The 20,000-nt window shown below is 48.3% G+C and overlaps 3 protein-coding genes across 3 annotated transcripts in view; 1 reads left to right on the plus strand and 2 right to left on the minus strand.

Annotated features, from left to right (window-relative positions):
* si:ch211-51a6.2 (neurotrypsin) overlaps positions 1-6,001 on the minus strand; it is a 25,564-nt gene extending 19,563 nt beyond the window's left edge. The window contains exons 1-2 of the mRNA XM_030379680.1: positions 4,767-6,001; positions 2,881-2,920 (exon numbers count right to left, since the gene is read on the minus strand). Of these exons, the coding sequence (XP_030235540.1) occupies positions 2,881-2,920; positions 4,767-4,865 (139 nt within the window). The 5' untranslated portion in view covers positions 4,866-6,001. The remainder of the gene's footprint in view (positions 1-2,880; positions 2,921-4,766) is intronic.
* A 2,764-nt stretch (positions 6,002-8,765) lies between these two features.
* Positions 8,766-13,413, minus strand: chchd1 (coiled-coil-helix-coiled-coil-helix domain containing 1). Its single transcript, XM_030379233.1, has 3 exons — positions 13,109-13,413; positions 10,976-11,094; positions 8,766-9,339 (listed from the first exon to the last, which is right to left on the minus strand). Exons 1-3 carry the CDS (start codon positions 13,371-13,373, stop codon positions 9,229-9,231), a joined length of 495 nt encoding a protein of 164 aa, XP_030235093.1. The 5' UTR covers positions 13,374-13,413; the 3' UTR covers positions 8,766-9,228.
* A 4,099-nt stretch (positions 13,414-17,512) lies between these two features.
* Positions 17,513-20,000, plus strand: part of si:dkey-191g9.5 (rap1 GTPase-GDP dissociation stimulator 1) — a 12,689-nt gene continuing 10,201 nt past the window's right edge. Inside the window, exon 1 of the mRNA XM_030379229.1 lies at positions 17,513-17,625. Coding sequence (XP_030235089.1) covers positions 17,520-17,625 — 106 coding nt within the window. The 5' untranslated portion in view covers positions 17,513-17,519. The remainder of the gene's footprint in view (positions 17,626-20,000) is intronic.

Genomic DNA, 20,000 nt, shown 5'->3' on the forward strand with positions numbered 1-20,000 from the left:
CAAATAGAATGATTGGCGTTCAATACACAGGGAGACTTCTACATTCTAAGCCCAAGTCTACTCCTTTAAAGAAATCTGTGTAATGGCTGGACGATTATTAGGGGATATAGGACTCAATAGCACGACTCAGGCGGCAAAAGTTGGTTCACGGGTAATCAGACGATTAAGCAAAGAATTTGTAAGGGAGAAGGCAAAGGCATAGTCGGGAGTAAACGCGAAATTGCTGGGACGCTTGATACAAAGAACAAAGACAAACTGGCACAGAGGAAGGGAAACATGCTGACTAAAGGAGGGTTATGGAAGGGAATGTTGATGAGGGACAGGTGCAAATATTAAGGGGAGTGGGGACAATCAGAGATGCAAGAGGACAGTGAGTGGAACAATCAATGAAGGGGGCGGGATGTGACAAGATGACTGCTAAAGGCCCCTTGAGGTTCCTGTCAGCAGAGGACATACCGTCGGCCCTTTAAAGTGACACTCGTGAAGAACCCCAACACTGCTAGCAGAGGAAGTTTTTATTGCTGTTGCTGTTGTTGTTGTTGCTGCTGCTACTATCTCTGGAGGAAGCAAGACGAGCAGGACGTCCGAACCCGACCCTCTTAATGACATGTATCTGAATTCACTGCCAGTTGCTTTTTATTACAGCACCTGCTGAATAGTGAATCGTAGTGGTAAATGTCTACAGCGGCTCAAACTGCATTTTGTTGCGCGTGATCTGATGCATTGAGTAGTGCAGTAAAGAGGCACATAGAGCAGCACTGTGGGGGTTAAATCCACGCAGGATTCTGGGGTACAGCCGACGTAGGGGATAGTCTGCTAGTAGTGACATAGCACAGACATGAGCAAGTTTGCCTGGAAGAGAGCTGAGGTCATGTTTCAATGGTGTGGGGGGTTCGGGGGGTGGGGGCGGGGGTGGCGGAGAAGGAGGTGGGGGGGGGGCGGGGGTTGGTGGACGTTCCTGGCCCCTCTCTCTCTCACCTCCCCAACGGCGGTGTGGACATAAGGAAAGCTCATGAAGCTCATATGAAACCGGAGCACCAATTGTACACTTGGGTATGGTGGTGGTGGAGGGGGTGGGGGTGGTGGGGGTGGTGATTATGTAAGCGGAGGTGGTGGGGGCAGTGATGGTGTTGGAGATGGCAGTGGTGGAAGTGGTGGTGGCACCGGTGGTGGTGGTGGTGGCAGGGTTGGTGTTGCGTGTGGTAGTGGTGGAGGTACTGATGCTGTTGGAGGTGGTGGAGATGTGAAGGTGGTGGAGGTGTCGGAGGCACAGATAACAGGGGAGGTGCTGGTGGAGGTGTGATGTGGTTGTAGTAGTCACGGTGGTACAGGTGGTGGTGGAGGTGGGGGTGGTAGTGGAGGCATGTGTGGTCGTGGTGGAGGTAGGGGTTGAGGTGGTGGTGGAGGTGGTGTTAAAGGTGGGGCTGGAGGCGTTTTGTGTTTATGGTGGAGGTGGGGTAGAGCTGGGGCTGGAGGGGGGGGGGGGGGGGGGGGGGGGCTGCATCGTTCACAGTAATTCTAACTCAATGTGTCACGTACACATGCTATACATTTACACCAGCGGGCCGCTACGTCAGGGGCCAAACATGATCTGCTCCCTCCAGCATGTCCTGGGCTCTGAGTCTCACTGGAGGGGCCTCCTCTACACCAACGACCGGGGGCCCATCAGGGTTGGCTCATGTCAGGGGTCAGGCTGGCCTAGACCCGCGGTGATGCTGTCTGATAGCAGTTTAGTCTGGTGATCAAGGGGTGGTGAGGGGGTGTGTGGTGGTGAGGGGGTGTGTGTGGTGATGGGGGGGGGGGGGGTGTTATGGGGGTACTTGATACCCTGGCACGCTGCAGGGTTCAGACAGGACTGTGGTCCGGGTATAGAAAGTGTGGGGGTATTTACAGACCACTCCAAGGTGATCCAGGGATCGGATGACATTCCGCCAATCAAAACCCGCTTCTTATGATGCTCTCGCCTGATTGGCCTGGCTGCCTCCTCCTCCCTCTCTTTCTCTCTTTCTCTCTCTCTCTGTCTCTCTCTCTCTCTCTCTCTCTCTCTCTCTCTCCCTCAATGGCTCTCTCTCTCTCTCTCTCTCTCTCTCTCTCTCTCTCTCTCTCTCTCTCTCTCTCTCTCTCTCTCTCTCTCTCTCTCTCTCTACCTCAATGGCTCTCTCTCTCTCCATCTCTACTTATCTCTGCCTTTATTTATCTATCACTACCTCTCTCTCTCTCTGCCACCTCCTCTGTCAATTCTCTCTCTCACTCTCTCTCTCTCCCGCTGTAAATCAATTCAAAGGGCTTTATTGGCATGGGAAACTAGGAATACATTCACACTGCCAAAGCACAAAAAAGTAAAATATATCTCTCTATGCCTCTCACCCTCCCTCCCCCGTCCTGGAGGTGAGGTCATCCATATGGGGGAGGGAGGGAGGAGGGGCCACAGAGCTACATGGTTCTGGTCTTGAGAGGAGCCGGGATGAGGAGGAGGTGGAGCAGGAAGATGGAGGAGGAGTAAGAGGAGGAAGGTGGAGGAAGAGGAAGAGAAGGTTCAGAGGAGGTGGAGGAAGAGGAAGGAAAAGGAGGAAGAGGCTGAAAGAGGGCTGATGTTGTTCTGGAATTAAAAAATGAAAGGATGGAGGATAGAATTCAGAGCAGACCTTTTCTGCTTTCAGCCTCAAACTAAAGTTACTTTGGATCAGACAGAAAGATAACTATTAGAGAGAGAGAAGACCTTTGAATTCAAGTAAAGTGGGAGAGAGAGAGAGAGAGAGAGAGAGAGAGAGAGAGAGAGAGAGAGAGAGAGAGAGAGAGAGAGAGAGAGAGAGAGAAGAAAGGAAATCCCACATGAAGGACTTGATCATATGTAAACAGTGTGAGTGTCTGGGTGTTTACCTGTGTTCTGCAGCGTGTCTGAGTATCCATCCTGAGCGACCTGGGGGGGACAGAGTGATCAGAGCTCCAGGAGACAGACGACCACACCCAACACTGTCACACCCCACACGGACACACCAGGTAGCGTGGCAGAAGACTCAACCCCAAACTCAATTATGTAACACACTGGCATAGAACTCCTGTCTCCTGTAATGTACATCTAAATGTTGATTACAGTAACTCAACATTTATGACTTTTTATGATGTCATATAAAGGTTTTGTTCCTTTAAGAGGGACCTATGAACTGATAAAGTCTTAGACTACATGGATCAATCATCACCATACATATATTCTTTGTATTTTGTACAGTAATCTGTATCCTCTGAAAACTCCAACTCTCCAGGGGGTCGAATACCTGATAGAGAGTTACATTCTATCAACACTCGCATATATCTATACTAAATCACTCATTCATTCATGATCCATGCTTCCTCTCCCTCTGCTTCTCATTTCCTCCCGCCCACATCTGTCCCGCACCTCCACCAGACAGTAGAGGGAGAGACCCCAGCGTGTCTAACGCAGACCATCTTCACCGCGTAAACCCTGAAGTCATGGCACAGCGGGGGGGTTTGAAGACTATAGCGTGATCTGTTAGTGCGCTCCGTGGACTGTGATAAAGGTCGGCTCTTCTGGTGTGCTTTTATAGGCCAAACGGAACCATTACACACTTCACTAGGCTTCAGGCCTCAGTGGCCAGAATCCTTTTAATGGTTTAATTGCGGGCTCCACTAATTAACCGTCCAATCAATATGGCCGGCTGGCTTCAATGGAGGGCGGCCTCTCCTAAAACAGAATCGATCTGTCCGTCTTTGTGGCGGTGTGTCAGCGGGGTCCGTCGACCTGCTCCCGGATCATAGCCGGAGCACTGCGCAGATAATGAACCGCGAACGCCGTAACCCCCCGCCGAGACGCAGGTTTTTACGACCTGACGCGGGCTGCTGTCGGCGGTGTGCATTCCATGCAAGCATGCGTGCGCGTGAGTGTACGTGCACGGAACGCGCAATCACATGCACTTCAATCACATGCACTTTTTCCCCCCATGTGCGTGCAACTGTGCATGCGTGGGAAAAAAGCAGCATAAAAGAGGAAGACATACAGTTAAAGTTGAAGCGTTTTAACAGCTTTGGGCTGCGTAACGGCTGCGTCTGCGTGTCAGGATGCGAGACGAGGCCAGAGGGAGGGGGGGGGGGCATTTTAACAGCAGAAGCCCCCCCCCCCCCCCCCCCCCCCCCTCACCCAGTACACTCAGGAGCCATCCCGGGAAAAGGTCCGAGACGCGTCACGCAACAACCGCTTCATCGGCGACGTGGTTTGGGGATAAAATATTCACACATTTAAATTGACCATTAAACTCTTTAATTGGAAAGTCAAATTGGCCTGATGATTTAATAATTTAAATTATAAAAAGTCGCCTATTTTGTACCGAAGGCAATGGAATCAGTTGAACTTTGTATGAACGAATGCAATAACGACCGACTTTATGTTCCCCTGTCCCGATGGTGTCAGTGATCAGTGATCAGTGATCGCCCCGGGCTGTGGGGTTCCTGCAGGAAACGACCTGAACGTGTGGAAATAAACACGGTAACCGGACTTAGATTCACAAAAGACACCGAAACAAGAACTATCCACACCCCGGCTGTGAGCAGGGTGCGTTCCAAAACTCGGACCGGGCTCTCCTCACACTCCCACATGGCTCAGTGTTACCCCCGTTAACCTGGGGGTTCGTGATCTAAACCTCACACAGCGCTCCGGGTACCGGCCACAGTGTCCTTTATAAGCGCACGGGACCTCAAGTCCTCATCGCGAGCCTCCCCGGTGCCAAACCGCTAAAGTCAACATTCCTTACCTTTCCGGTGACCGCGCGCAGCAGACAGCAGCACGCGAGGAAACTCTGCAGCCGCAGCCGCCACCGCGGCGGGTTGAACACGGGTCCCGGTGCCGTCATGTCCGTGGTCTCCCGGGAGAGGAGTCAGCTTCCCGGGTGGCTCAGGGCTGGTCTCCCGGGGAGCACGCCTCGTCCATCGCGGGGGTCCGGGGGTCGAGATCGATATCGGTATCAGGGGGGTTGTTAGTGGAGCGCGCGTAGGGTCCGCGTCGTCTGTCGTCTCCTCATTGCGTCACGCGAAGAATGCGTTTTAATCCCACCGCGGGTTCACGTTCATAAAGTTGGAGGGATCAGAGTCATGGTTACCCGGGTCTCCGAGGGTAAGAGCCCGCCGCTGCTCCGAGGAAAGAGTTTATGGTCTGCTCCCAGATACACAGAAAAGAGAGACACACAAACTCACACACACACACACACGCTCACAACCGGGATGCGTTTGAGGGCGGTGTTTATAGCGCATACACACGCGCTTGAAGGAAAGACCCAAATAAACACTAAGCTTCCACTAGGTGGACACACCTCTGATGAAGTGTACTGACGCCTAGAGACGGTGAACGGGTCGCGTGTTCGTCAATGAGCCACTGAATCCTCTTCGATCGCTCACTGATCACCGTGCGTAAAGGCGCAGAGAACCGCCACACCGCCGGTTAGAAAGCGCGCGACGCAACAACACACCGGTCCGCTCGCTGTGTAGGACCACTGACCAGGACCGACACCCGCTGTCTGTCTAGGACCTGGACCGGGTCTGTCAGCGCTAGGAGCCGAAAACAGATTCCTCCCGTGTCAATCAAACGGGTGAACCGGACGTATAGGTACTGCACGAGGCCACGCCCTTAGACCCCCAGAAACAACAAACTTGCCCAATCAAGACGTGTCTGGTTCAGAGGTCGTCATTAAGGCTTCGACTTGAGAACCAGCCGGGGAGAAAGCTTTGTTATCTTTTCCCCTGCTGATAAGGCCTTAAGGCAGGGCTGTTAATGAGCAAGTTCAGAGACATGGGTTTGTTTTCCTTGGCAACCTGTCTGGCTGGGGCCCACATCAAAAAGACGGTGATGTAATCTCTGCAAAGAACCGAGGAGGACTGGGGGAAAGCAACGGCGTACTGGGACTGCGATCAAGACCAGAGAATGAGTACTTTGGACCCAGAGCCCAGCGGCACAGCTGAGTATTCCCAGCAGCCTTCCGTCATAAGACATCAGACGGCGGGGCCCCTACCGGAATAGGAAAGGCCTCAGGGGCCCCTGCCACGCCAGGAACATCGCCGTCCACCACCCCCTCGTGGCGTCCGGGGTCTAGTATTTCGGAAGGTGCTAGCTAAAGTAAATTTAGACGCATTTTTCTCCTCCCGCGGACACATGACGTGTCCGAGGAACCGAGCGTTTACGAGGAACGGGTCAGGCGGGTCAGCCGCGGAAATGGTGCGCAATATTTCCACCATGCACTCGCCACCCTTCGTGCTCCGAGTCCGGAGTCAGCCGGGGTCAAACCCTGGACATTCTGGACGTCAGGGTATCAACATATGACGCGATGCGCGCTCTTCAGAGTGGAAACACGCATGCTCTCCCACACGTAGCTATTATATATTCAGCCATCGCACAAAGGTCCTTTTTGTCAATAATGTATTAACCTCTTTCTGTGGTTCACTGTTTCCACTGCTTCACTCTATTGGAAATATTTTAAGTATTTCAAATATTTCAAGTCAGTTGTATGTGTGTGGCCCTTATTCATAGTGACAGTCTCAAAGTGCTTTACAGGCCAACTCATGACACCATAGCATCCTATAGAGGAGCTTGCTGCTGCTCTGGGCCGTCTCACATAAGCCGAGGTCTATGAAAAGGAGGGTCAACGCAACAAGGACCAAAGGGCGACTAAAGAAGGGATGAGGGTTCGGACCCCATTTACATTAACATTTAGGGCGTTTAGCAGACGCTTTTATCCAAAGCGACTTAGGCTTTGGATAAAATTAAGAACATTTGTCAGACGAAAGAGAAACAATATATGGCTGTCGGTACAGCAAGGATGTTCATAGAACCAAGTGCCAAGCACTAGTAATCGTTAACCCATTCCCCGTACACAACAAAGATAGCTGGGATAAGATGCTAAGTACTATTTTTAACTCCCAGGACGTACAACATACAATAAGTGCGTAAGAGGGGTGTGTGTGTGGGGGGGGGGGGGGGAGGCTATGCAGAGTCCAGGTGAACTCTGGACAGGTGAGTCTTGAACCCCAATTTCCTCAGTCTACCTGTGGGCACCCTTGAGGGACATGCCCACTTACCTCCACCTCCTCCACCCACAACATGCAGCATCAATTCACCGTAAGCAGCGTTGGATAGAAGCCGCTGGTAAACACTAAATCCTGGAACACTTTAGTCGTAACGCAACAACAACACCACGGCCCAGCTCCCCTCCATCTGACCCCCCTCCCCCTCCGCCCCCCCCCCGGAGGAGGGGTGAGGAGGGTCCGCTGAGAGACGGCCGGAGCGGGCCGGGGGACCGGTCCGAGCAGCTGGGGGGGGGGGTCTAATGAGGTCCGCCCAGACAAAGGAGAAGCCCAGGCCGACGATCTCCTGACAGACGGACGGACAACATCCTTCCTGACCGGCAGACTAAACAACTCCCTCCGCCCCCGTAGAGAACCACGCTCAGACACTGCAGACATCACGGCTGTGGAGGAGTGACCGGGCCACCAGAAAGGTTAGAGTAGTTCAGGAAAGGCCTCACTGCTTAAACACAAAGTATCTTAAGAAAATAGCGTCTGAGGATCTTCATGTTCTAAAAGCGGAGGAATGAACACCCCGAGGCCACGCCAATTCACTGTACGTCACTTTGATGAAAGTACAGTTGTTCTGATAAGAGTATCGGATATTCCTCTGATACTGCCAAAATAGAGTATTGTGTATCGGCAGGTATGCAAGTCTATGTGCCAATCCGAACCATCACATGATTCCTTTGCCCCACAGGCTGAGAACATCAAAAACACGACGGTGTTGTGCTGCGTTCGCTAACGGTCGGAGGGGGAAAGTCGGAATAAGAAGCGTATCGTCTCCGACCTACGTGCGTTCGAGCTACCAAGTCGGAGAGTAGTAAACCAGAATAAATAATCAGAATGTACTGTTCTCAGTACAGACGGACTTCAGACTTCCACGGTCGAGCAGCTCCAAGGCAGCGCAAGTCAGAGAAACATGGATGCTCATGCTTAACTGCAAGATTACAAATGTATTATTATAACTACAGATTATAAATGTGAATGATCTAATTCTGGAAAAAAAAGATTGTAGACAGTAAGTGAACCGACTTTACATTGCCGTAATCGTAAGAGAAGCCTTCAATCAGAACAAGTGCTATTAGTTCCAATGCTAGATGCTGTATCGGTGTATACTCGGTATCGGCCAATACTCAAGTTCAGGAATCGTCATGGTATCGGAATATCTCTGGATTAAAGCGTCCTAAACGGTCAATAGAATACAGAGAGTATCCTCAGACCGCAGGAGACTTCCTGTCAGCAGAGGGGATCCAGGAAGCTCTCGTCAACCGCACAGCTCATATCGTCTGATGAAATTAGGCGAACCAACCTGCAGCAGGCCCTGGCTCACGGTGGCTCTATCTGGACACCGGTGCGATCGGGCTGCAGGGAAGGGCTCACGTTACACGGAGACGAGGAGAAGCCGTTTAGAAATGATCCGAGGATCGAGAGAGCGGTGCATGGTAACCAGTCAAATTACGTTAACTCTACCGGTCAACCAACTGTACCTCTGAACCCTTCCTCCAACCCCAACCCACTCATCGCTTAACGCTACAAAAGACCAAACAAGCACTTTTTGTTTTACTACAGCTGATGAACCGAACAAGGAGTACATGTATTATTTTTATTCATTTGAACCCCAACTATACACTTGACAATTTATATTTTAAATTCTGCTCTTGAGTAGAATGTACCTTGGTAAGCCACAATGACACACATTATAAGAACTACTGATGGATACTTTATTGAACAAGTAAGACGGATAAATACATACTAGATCAATGAAGGGGCTTAACATTTAGTTTAAATCCTGCTTAGAAAGGCCGAGGCCACTTTGTTATACATCCTATGGAGAAGGTTTTAAAGTGAGTTGATGAATGCTCACTTTAGTTTTCTCCATAAAAGTTAAACATCAACCCATTCAGTGTCAGAGTCTGTTGGTCGATTTTCACTTTTCTCAGGACTTATCACGGCCTCAGCCCCACCTGGGGGTCCTCTGGACGCAGACTGAGGCGGTGTCCAATTAGACTCCTGGCATCCTTGGAAGAAGGGTTACATTCCAGGCATGAATCATGACCAGTCTGAGCTGCTCCACCTCTGTGTGGTGGTAGGGGTTTCTCTGAAGGAGGGTGTAGCTGCTCCACCTTGGTGCTGGGGTGCCTCCGGAGTTGGGTGGTGTAGCTACACCTCGGTGCGGTGGTTGGGGTACCTCCTGAGCAGGGCGGAGGCCTGTTTGGGCGGCAGGCGGCCCCCCTGCATCTTGCTCTGTGAGGCCCTGGCCTTTGAGTCCAGCTGCAACACAGAGAGTTCACGTTCATTCATTTATGTATTCATTCATTCATTCATTCTGGAGTTGAGGGTTTTTAATTCAGCCCCTCTCATCACACAGAACCCTCCCAAGGGGCCAACAGAAAATTAATACAATACAACAGACGGCAAAGAGTTGACAAATGTACTTATTGTAAGTCACTTTGGATAAAAGTGTCTGCTAAACGCCCTGAATGTAAATGTAAGGAGATGCTAGGCAGCTTCCCTAAAAGCGTGAATACAGAATACAAATGTTTAGTTCATAGTACAAATAGTAGATGAATAATCAGAATGTGCTGTATTCAGTACAGACGGACTTCAGACTTTGAACTTCCACGGTCCAGCAGCTCCAAGCACCATTCAAGGAACACATTTCCCTCATTCTCTGCACGTCGTTTCCTTTTCCTGCCTGAAGTCCCAAACTGAAAGTCGTCTGGATGTGAATCACGCTGAGCCTAGTCTGACAGACAGAGGTCAAGGGGACCACATAGAGGGCTCTGGCCTCAACACCAATAACCCCATTGCTTGGATTTGAACCGTAACCCCCCCCCCCCCCCCCCTTTTACCCTCCCTTTTTGTTACGCGACCTTGGGTACTTTCAAATGCTTAATATAAATACAAGTTATTATTAAGAAATCCAAAGTAATTAATCACATCAGCCAATCACAGATGAGACGGAGAAACCAACCAACCAGTGGACATTTCTTCCTCACTCACAATAACAACCTCACCATTAGCATAACAACTCCATCACTAAAGCTAACAATAGAAAACCCACAATCAGAGCTAGCCTAATGGAGGCATTAGCCAAACCTGCAGGAACACCTCAAAGGAAACGGCATATGGGAACGAGCAGTAGAGAGACATAAAGAGAGAGGGGAGAGAGAGAGGGGGGCGGGAAGAGAGAGAGAAGGGAGTTTTGTTGTGACTCCTCCCTGACCAGGAAACGACTGAGATTATGTTGTTTATCCTAATTAGCCCCCCCCCCCCCCCTCGATGCCATAACATGTCAGACGAAGAGCACTGCAGCTAGCTCTCCCCCTGCCTGCATCATATAGAAACCACAGACCTCCATAGGTCTCTCTCTACGTCTGCACTAGCTCAGGGCCACCTGGTGGTCTTCATAATGTAACGATGAAGCGTTGTGCAATGACATTAAAGTTTATTGATTGATTGATTGATTGATTGATTGATAGGGGCGGGACCAAATATTGATACGGCAACATATCGCCGCCCTTCGAGTGATACGAGAATCTATACGCTTTCACCAAAAATCGATATTTTAATTAATAAAATAAGGTGCTCTTAACAGATGAAGGCCACCTCCTCTAAGTGGCGCTCCACACATGAATGAAGGAAACATGAACAGAAGTTAACTAGCCAAAGACGAGTAACTAGCACTTTAGCTTTACACAGTCATTTTGTACTCACTGTTATACATATATTGCGATCGTTAAAGGATTGTCTAACCATCTATTGATTATCTCTCAATCGCGATATTATCGTTATCGTGAGCCACGTATCTCGTAAGGTACCCTTTGATTCCCTGGTCCTGAACCAGATGGCCCGGGCTGCCCTGGGGAGAGAGGTGTGTGACGCAGGAACACGCAGACGTCCCTACCTGGGCTTTCTCCACACACGTGTAGAACGTCCTCATCTCGGTGGAGCACAGCGCATCCACAAAGTTGTTCTGCTTCCAGCACGCCATCATGGTGGTCATCTCCGTGATGCACGTGGCCTCTGGAGGTCAGAGGACAAGAGGTCAGGGTTCACCGTGTCACTCGGTGGAGGAACAGAGGACAGGAAGTCACCTGCGCTCGTTCCTAAAGCGACAAGGTTTCTGAAATGACGCGAGTCATCGCGTTGCTAAGTTGATTAAACGAGTCCATCTCACTGAGAGCTGGGTGGGACCAACGCCAAGACAACACTACAGATAATCCACCTTCAGGCAATGTAATTAACAACCATATTCAACAAAAGAACGTGGGATTTTTTTGGCACGTCGTTTGATATAAAGTATTTTTTTCTCGCAGAAACTGAAAGGTTGCTAGTTCGATCACCGGCTCCTCCTAGCTAGAGTGTGAAGGTGTCCCTGAGCAGGACACCTCACCCTCACTGCTCCCGATGAGCTGGCTGTCGCCTTGCATAGCTGACACCGCCCTCAGTGCGTGAATGTGTAGAAATGTGGAAAACGTGTGTGAATGGTTGTAAGTCGCTCTGGATAACAGCGTCTGATAAATCTCCTAAATGTAAGAGTGAGTCGTGATTAGCCTATTAAAGATATCTCATTCATTAGTGTCTCATAGCGTACTATGCATTGCAAGTATTTATGTACTCCTCTCTATGGTAGCGGTGAGTCCAGAGTCTCCAGACCAATAGCAGAATAGTCTCAGTCAGACAGAATGAGAGAATATATCAATGTTTGATTTGAACCCTTCAGAGGAACGAGCATGACGGAAGCAACTCGCCTCGCGGTTGAAACCAACATTCCTGCGGCGAGGAGAGCGAGGAGAATTGAGGTAAAGAAAGCACCAGACGAGTGCAGAACCGCCGCTCTGACTCACTGAGACAACACCGCTCAGCGCAGAGGAAACCTCAGGCACTCACCGGAGGGAACCCTGCCAACAGCGACGGACGTTTACAAGAGAGGGCGAGAAACGGGGCGGTTGGAAAGGGTTTATGGCCATTGGCCCGGAATGTATTTGTAGGAACAGCGAAAAAGCCAGATCTGTAAATCTAACCTTATGTCAACTGTCGTGCGGTTCCAAACCTGGCCTGGGTGTTGAAGGGTGTTTTCGTTAATGCAGGGTTTAACGTCCCTCAGAACCGCAGGCTCATGTTGGATGTTTGGACAACGACCACCAGGGGAGTACACTGGAGTCACCACAGGGGGCAGCACCGAGCTACGACCGCTGAACACAACGCAGGTTTGGAGCGGCACAGCTCTGAGGAAAGTTCATTTATGTGATCTTTATTCTTATGCATGACGTTCTGATTCTAGCTTACTTTGTAACCTTGCATGGGAGTAGTGTGGGTTTAATTTCACCCATGTGATATCACCACGCATAGTACTGACTGGGTTTTCACTGCTCAGTAAAAGCAATGGATCAGAAAAAATACTCTGCATCTACAAATATGAATACTAATATTCAAAAATCCATTTATGCACTTTAAACAGTCACTCGTTGCTTTTCATAAAGCAGGGATTTATGTGACCAAAACACACATTCACAGAGTAATGACCAGGAAGGGCTTCACTTAACAACATCCATAACAGCGAATCATTATGGTTATTATAAACCAGCTCCAACTTTAGATAAGAGGTTAAGTTCATCCCCACTGAACGGTGCTGAACGCAATGGACGATATCACAAAGGGTTAGGGTTATTACTGCGAGTCACCGGCTCTTATGAGTTTGACTGTTTTCTATGGTTACAATATATGATTATGACGTGTATTGCTGTGAGCTGAATGGTTTAAAGTAGCCTATGCCGATCATTGCACATCCCTGAAGTGATGAGGCGTTACACACAGTTCAATATCCACGATCCAAAAAAAAGTGTCACTCATATTTAGTGATAACAACACGCAAGGTAGGCGACAGTCAGCTCGTCTGGAGCAGTCAGGTTGAGGCGCCTTGCTCAGGTACATCTCGACCCTCAGCTAGGAGGAGCCGGGGACCGAAACAGCAACCTTCGGGTCACCAGCCGACCCGATCTACCTCCTGAACCCCATGTATATATCCATATAATACCTCCTTTCTTCATCTTCCTGTTGGCCACCTCGTCCTTGAGGACAAGCGGCTTGTTGGGCTTCAGCAGCGCCTTCCCGTGCTCCTTACTCAGCATTCGGGCCACCTTCTCCTGGAAGGCCTGGCCGCTCTGCATGGCCATGGTCGGCGGTATAACACCCAGTACCGGGGTGGGGGGGGTGATAGGGAGAGATTTCTGATGGTCTCTTTGTAATGATGTCTGGTCGGAGAGTGAATGTTTGTTTCCAGCGCAGCCACCTCTGGTCATAGGAGGACGGGCGCCGCCATTACTGCCGTAAAGAGGAACCGTGAAGTGTCGTGAAGTCATCTGTCGTGAAGGGCGCATTTAGAGTGAAGTGAATTATGTTCCCTCTTAGGTTGTTAATCAATCTCTCTTATTATTGCAACCGTAAATTCAAATACATAAGTAAAAAATACTACATAGTAAAATAATATAAAATGTGAACCTAATTATAACCTTTTATCATTTATAATATATTTTAAGCGTCAAATGTATTGCATTTAAACATAATGAAATGCTTATCTTGACTAAACGTAAATATTTGCATGTCAACTGAAACAATGTCCTCATGGAGGGAGGTGAAAATAGATTGTTTTCATTCACAGTTTAAATGCATCAACAATCGTAGACCTTTATGAACGATGAACTCCAATGGGCCTCATACTGGTGTGTTGTGTTTAAGTGGTTCTCCCATAATATCTCCCCCTTTTGCTGGGTCTCTGCCAAGCACCTCTCTCCTCGGATGATCGAGAGGTTCTTCGTCCTTTAAACCCTCTTGTAGGTGGTAATGTTTTCAAAGCCACAAGGCGCTTTGAAAAAAGTAAATGCTTCCTTAAAGAATCATCCAAAGAATAAATTAGGCTAATATAATGAGTGTGTCTGAAACAAAGTACTTCATTATTCTATCATCGTTTGTGTGTGTGTCTGTCTCTCTGTGTGTGTTTTATTGTGTGTGTGTGTGTGTGTGTGTGTGTGTGTGTGTGTGTGTGTGTGTGTGTGTGTGTGTGTGTGTGTGTGTGTGTGTGTGTGTGTGTGCAAAGAGTGTGTGTCTGCGTTCATGGGTGTGCGTGTGTGTGTGTGTGTGTGTGTGTGTGTGTGTGTGTGTGTGTGTGTGTGTGTGTGTGTGCGTGTGCATGCATGGGTGTAAGTTTGTGTTGGTGCCTGTGGGTGTGTCTGCGTGTGTTTGTGTGTGTGTGTGTGTGTGTGTGTGTGTGTGTGTGTGTGTGTGTGTGTGTGTGTGTGTGTGTGTGTGTGTGTGTGTGTGTGTGTATTCATTCAGTGAATAATTTAGGGGGATAAGGGCCTGAGGCCAAGTCTCAGCTGGTACCACCAAATGCAGGCGAGGAAAAGTACCTGCATATGTGTGTGTGTGTGTGTGTGTGTGTGTGTGTGTGTGTGTGTGTGTGTGTGTGTGTGTGTGTGTGTGTGTGTGTGTGTGTGTGTGTGTGTGTGTGTGTGTGTATTCATGCATACGGGCCATAGGGTTATGGGTGTCCTTCGGGGGTTAGGGACCCCCAACTGTCTGCTACACAACCCCAGCTGTTTAAACACACACACACACACACACACACACAAACACACTCACACAAACACACTCACGCAAACACACACACACCCAGACAGAGAGAGAGGGAGGGAGGGACCGAGGGAGGGAGAGAAGGCGGAGAAGGGGAGATGAAGGAAGAGGAAGAGAGGAGTTGATTAGTAAAGAGTGTGAGAGTGAGGAGGAGGAGGAGTGATGAAGAGAGGGAAGGCGGGGTGAGAGGGAGGGAGGAGAGATAAAGAGAGAGGGAGGGAGATGAAGATAGGGAGAAGAGAGGGAGGGAGGGAGGGAGGAGGAAAGATGAAGAGAGGGAGAAAGAGAGGGGAGGAGGAGAAGAGATAAATCGAGGGGGAGAGAGGAGTGAACATGAAAAGAGTGTGAGAGTGAGGAGAAGGAGTGATTAGAGAGTAGGGAGGGAGGAGAGAGAGGAGGAGGGGGCTGTCGGGAGTGGGGCATGGGGCGTTCAGGTGCTCTGGGCATCGGAGAGCGAGGGATGTCTGGCAGACTGAATAGATTAGCTCAGAGAGAAGCTATTAGCTAATGAACCCTCTGTCTGTCTGGGACACGCAATGCACTCTGGGGATTACCTCTCCACCAGTCGCCACGCCCCGTACCTCCCAACCCATTTATTCTCCCCTTGCAGTTTTGATAGATACATCATCATAATGGTACATCTTAATTTGCATTGGTCGTGAAACACACACACACATATACACAGCTGCACGGGCGCACACGCGCACACACACACACACACACACACACACACACACACACACACACACACACACACACACACACACACACACACACACACACACACACACACATTCACTATTTCCTAGAACCTGGAAGTTGGTCCAGTACTAATTGAATGTCTTGGCAGCCAAACATTATCTCTGGCAAGACGAGCGGTCTCTTCAATCTCTAAATATTCTGCTCTGAAGAATCCGAGCTCAGTGCTGACCCCTTACGGTGTTCCCAAGGCTGCGTGCTCCGTGAAACACCACCTTAACAACCTGTTGTAATAAAACATTCAGCTGCTTTCCGGATCTCAGAGACCCAAGGTCTTCAAACCGACGTTTCCCTGTGTGGAAGCACTTCGTATTCCTGTTGTGTTGAAAGAAATCTCTATTATCGTTGGATTTGATTCAGAGTTGTTCCAGAATGAGTGTTTTGAATGGAGGTTATCAAGCGGCCAATAAGAGGGCTGTTCTTTGTGATGTCATGGCGGCGGCGTGTTTTCTATCGGGGCGTGTTGCAACCCAGCGTCTCGGAAAACGATGCATACCTCTGCTAAGCCGGTTATCCAATTACGGCCAGACAGCCGAACTTCTATCCAATTTGCTGGTCCACAAATGGCATTATGGGTGCTATAATCAAAGGGTTGTTGTTGGATGTTTCATGTCTGAGGAGGATGAAACGGGTTAGAAAGGGAATCTGAGAGATGGGGAGCGTAGGTGGGGATGGGAACGCCATAGATCCAACAACTTAGCTTCAAGCTTACCAAACGCCTCAACTGCAGTGTCTGTGAATCAAGAAGGATTTGCTCGCGTTCTGTCTCTGAAAACAATAACATAATGGTTGTTTTTGTGAGGATCACAATAACAACGAGATGTGTTCGTTTGAATTATGTAGGATTTGTGTGTTTGTTTTTCACATGTGAGAGTTAAAATGGCAGCAAAATGAGCTGCAACAAGGTAGAAATAAATATGAATCCACAACCAGTGACTCATGTATCAACACATGCCCTCTGACCTCTGGGTTTATGTGGAACCAGTGTCTCCAAACATCTTGGTCAGGACCTCATAGGAGTTCAACTAATAGTGTTCACGAATGAAAGAGTCTCGATATCCCACACCTATTATCATCTACAAAGTCAAGGAGGTCTTGTGTCTAGAGCTCTGTTCTAACCACAGAATATGCGCAAATATGATATGACATCTTCAAGCCATTTAAGCTATATAAGGACGTGAGGTCACTGAATAACCAGAACAATAAAAACAACCCTGTGTTTCTTCTGGATCTTGGAGAACAAGGGCTTACTTTTAAAGATCGAGATGATCTGGATGGAGATGTGACAATGCGAATGTGATTAAACAGCGCCCCCTGCAGTCCAACAAACACAAGAGCAGTAATACGCTCCAGGGGTCGACTATTTTCTAGGTTCTTTGGCGCTCTCTAGCGGTGAGGTGTCGCCACCGCAATATTTACACAATAAAAATGAACCCAGAAATAGAATGAGCGAAAGCTGTTCACTCGTCGCCTTGGTATTTAACTCAAGTTGATAACGGCGAGGAACGGCAGGTCTGTGTATGGAGCTGATATCACCTGATGAGCTTCGAAAAGATTTAGGATTAGGACCGGCCAGACATAATACTCAATTGTGTGTGTGTGTGTGTGTGTGTGTGTGTGTGTGTGTGTGTGTGTGTGTGTGTGTGTGTGTGTGTGTGTGTGTGTGTGTGTGTGTGTGTGTGTGTGTGTGTGTGTGTGTGTGTGTGTGTGTGTGTGTGTGCGCGCGTGTGTGTGTGCGTGAGAGAGAAAGTGCCATATAGTATACCAAGGGCTACACAGTCAATATTACATTTTAAATACATTTTCTAGTGAAAGCGACCAGACTCCCATAATAACCTTTATTTTTTACCAACGTCGACACATTCCTTCGGATGAGAGAGAGAGGGAGAGAGAGAGAGAGAGAGAGAGAGAGAGAGAGAGAGAGAGAGAGAGAGAGAGAGAGAGAGAGAGAGAGAGAGAGAGAGAGAGAGAGAGAGAGAGAGAGAGAGAGAGAGAGAGAGAGAGAGAGAGAGAGAGAGAGAGAGAGAGAGAGGGGGGGGGGGGGGGGGGGGGGGGGTATGCCTGGTCCTAAAGGGAGGGTGTACACCCACGCACACACTCCAACCAGAGCCGTCAGATCGCCGGGGAGAGAGGAGAGAGAGCGAGTGGCCATGGCAGACTCCGGTGAGTAGCATCACATCCCGCACCACACACCCCACATCCGACAGATGACACAAATACATCCACACACACACGGAGCGGTTAGGGACCTGTCGTAATGTGGCGTTTATTATGATCCGTATAACGAGTGTGTGCGTGAGCGTGCGTGTGCGCAGCTGTCATTGCTTAGCGTGTAGCGGCGATGGTCAGATCCCCGTGATTCTCATGTCAGGACACAGAACGGAAAGATAGACGCCCCGGAAGAGATGCTTCAGCCGAGAGTGGGACGCTGTCCTGAATAAGAGATGCATATTGAATATGTTTGCCTGTAGTAGGCCTATGATGTAGTATGAATGTAGTATGCATGTAGCATGCATGTAGTATGAATGTAGCCTGCATGTAGTATGCATGTAGTATTCATGTAGTATACATGTAGTGTGCATGTAGTATTCAAATACTACATGCACACTACATGTAAACTACATGAATACTACATGATCATGTAGTGTTAATGTAGTGTGCATGTAGTGTGCATGTGTGTATGTTGTTGTGCATGTGGTCAGGTGTCTGTAGTGTGCATGTAGTGTGTTTAGTGGGCATGTATAGTATGAATGTAGTGTGCATGTAATGTGCATGTATTCGGCCCAATGTTGTGAGCATCAAATCCATCATGATCTGTGATACGGGATAACGGTTCAATATGTAAAGCTATGCTACATTATAATATATAACAGATATTCCCGATTGTAATGTTGAATGTGTGTTTATTTTATTTTAACTTGACCTGGACTAATATTAATACTCATAGGTCTGCTCAAGCAGGCCACTCTAAGTGCTCTTCTATGGATGTTGCCTGACACTATGGTCCGGGAGGTTGACATTAATCGGATGAATGTGTGTATTGTAATAAAAGGCCTGGCCAGACCCACCTGAGGAGAGGTGTGTGTAAGCTCGGTAGTGATCTATTTCCATTCGACTTACCGGGATTAGTGGACAGATTACGTTCTTCTCTCTCTCTCTCTCTCATATGGTGTCTTACCTCTCTCTACCCATCCGTCTTAATTCATCTGTTCAGAGCATCGCATCTCTTCTCAGTTTCAGCCAGCTAATAAGTCAATAGCTAGCGCCATAGCTAACTAACTTATTTAACAAACATCACAGTGTACCTGTTATACATCAACACAACCACAGTTTAGTGTTATACATCAACACAACAACATTGTAGTGTTATACAACATCAACACAACAACAGTGTAGTGTTATACATCAACACAACAGTGTAGTGTTATACATCAACACAACAGTGTAGTGTTATACATCAACACAACAGTGTAGTGTTATACACCATCAACACAACAACAGTTTAGTGTTATACATCATCTACACAAGCACAGTGTAGTGTTATAAACCATCAACACAGCAACAGTGTAGTGTCATACATCATCAACACAACCACATTATAGTGTTATACACCATCAACAGTGTAGTGTTATACACCATCAACACAACAGTTTAGTGTTACACACCATAAACACAACAGTTTAGTGTTACACACCTTCAACACAACAACAGTGTAGTGTTATACGCCATCAACACGACAGTGTAGTGTTATACATCAACACAGCACTAGTGTACATTAGAGTGGGGGTGATGTTGTGTTGGGGGGGGCTTTAGTGATATGTGTGTGTGTGTGTGTGTGTGGGGGGGGGGGGGGGTGGTGGTGTAGTGGGGGGGGGGGGGGGGGGGGGGGATACGACTCTAAAGGCAAAGGCTGGATCGGTAAGTATCCTTACACCACCTGCTGCTTCATGACAAGGGTCTGAAATCACTGGAAGAATCCAACAGATAACATGACAATAACCATAGAGTGTGAGTAGATTAACAAAACAATGTTAATAAAGATAACATTAGGTGTTGGGGTCATTGCATAGTAAGACAATAACATAACTTAGTTTGTGCACAGTGTGCACGCCACTTGGCAGCAGAACATATGCAGCTAGCATTACTTCAGGTTGCAAGTTTTACTATGCTGCCAATAACAGTAGGATAACATTTATACTATGCTGTTATGCTACGCAGTAATACCAGGGTGACAATTATACTAGCTGTAACACTATACAGTTATACCATGCTGCTAGCATAACTTTGTGATAACATATCAGAATAATAGTAGAGTACAGTACAATATCAGTAGAATAATACTTTTCTAATGTAGTAGAACAATTAGTATATTAGTAGATTAACGGTACAACAACCTTATAATAACAGTAGAACCACAGTAGCACAGCAGTAGAAGTTGGTTTGAAGATGGACTCATTTCGCTTTGTTTTGATGCAATGCAGCAGAAAGCAAATGTCAAGGCAGTGCGTGATCCTGTCTGAGGTCTGCCAGCATGTGTT

The sequence above is a fragment of the Gadus morhua genome, chromosome 15 (assembly GCF_902167405.1).
Source record: "Gadus morhua chromosome 15, gadMor3.0, whole genome shotgun sequence".
Classification (NCBI taxonomy): Eukaryota; Metazoa; Chordata; class Actinopteri; order Gadiformes; family Gadidae; genus Gadus; species Gadus morhua.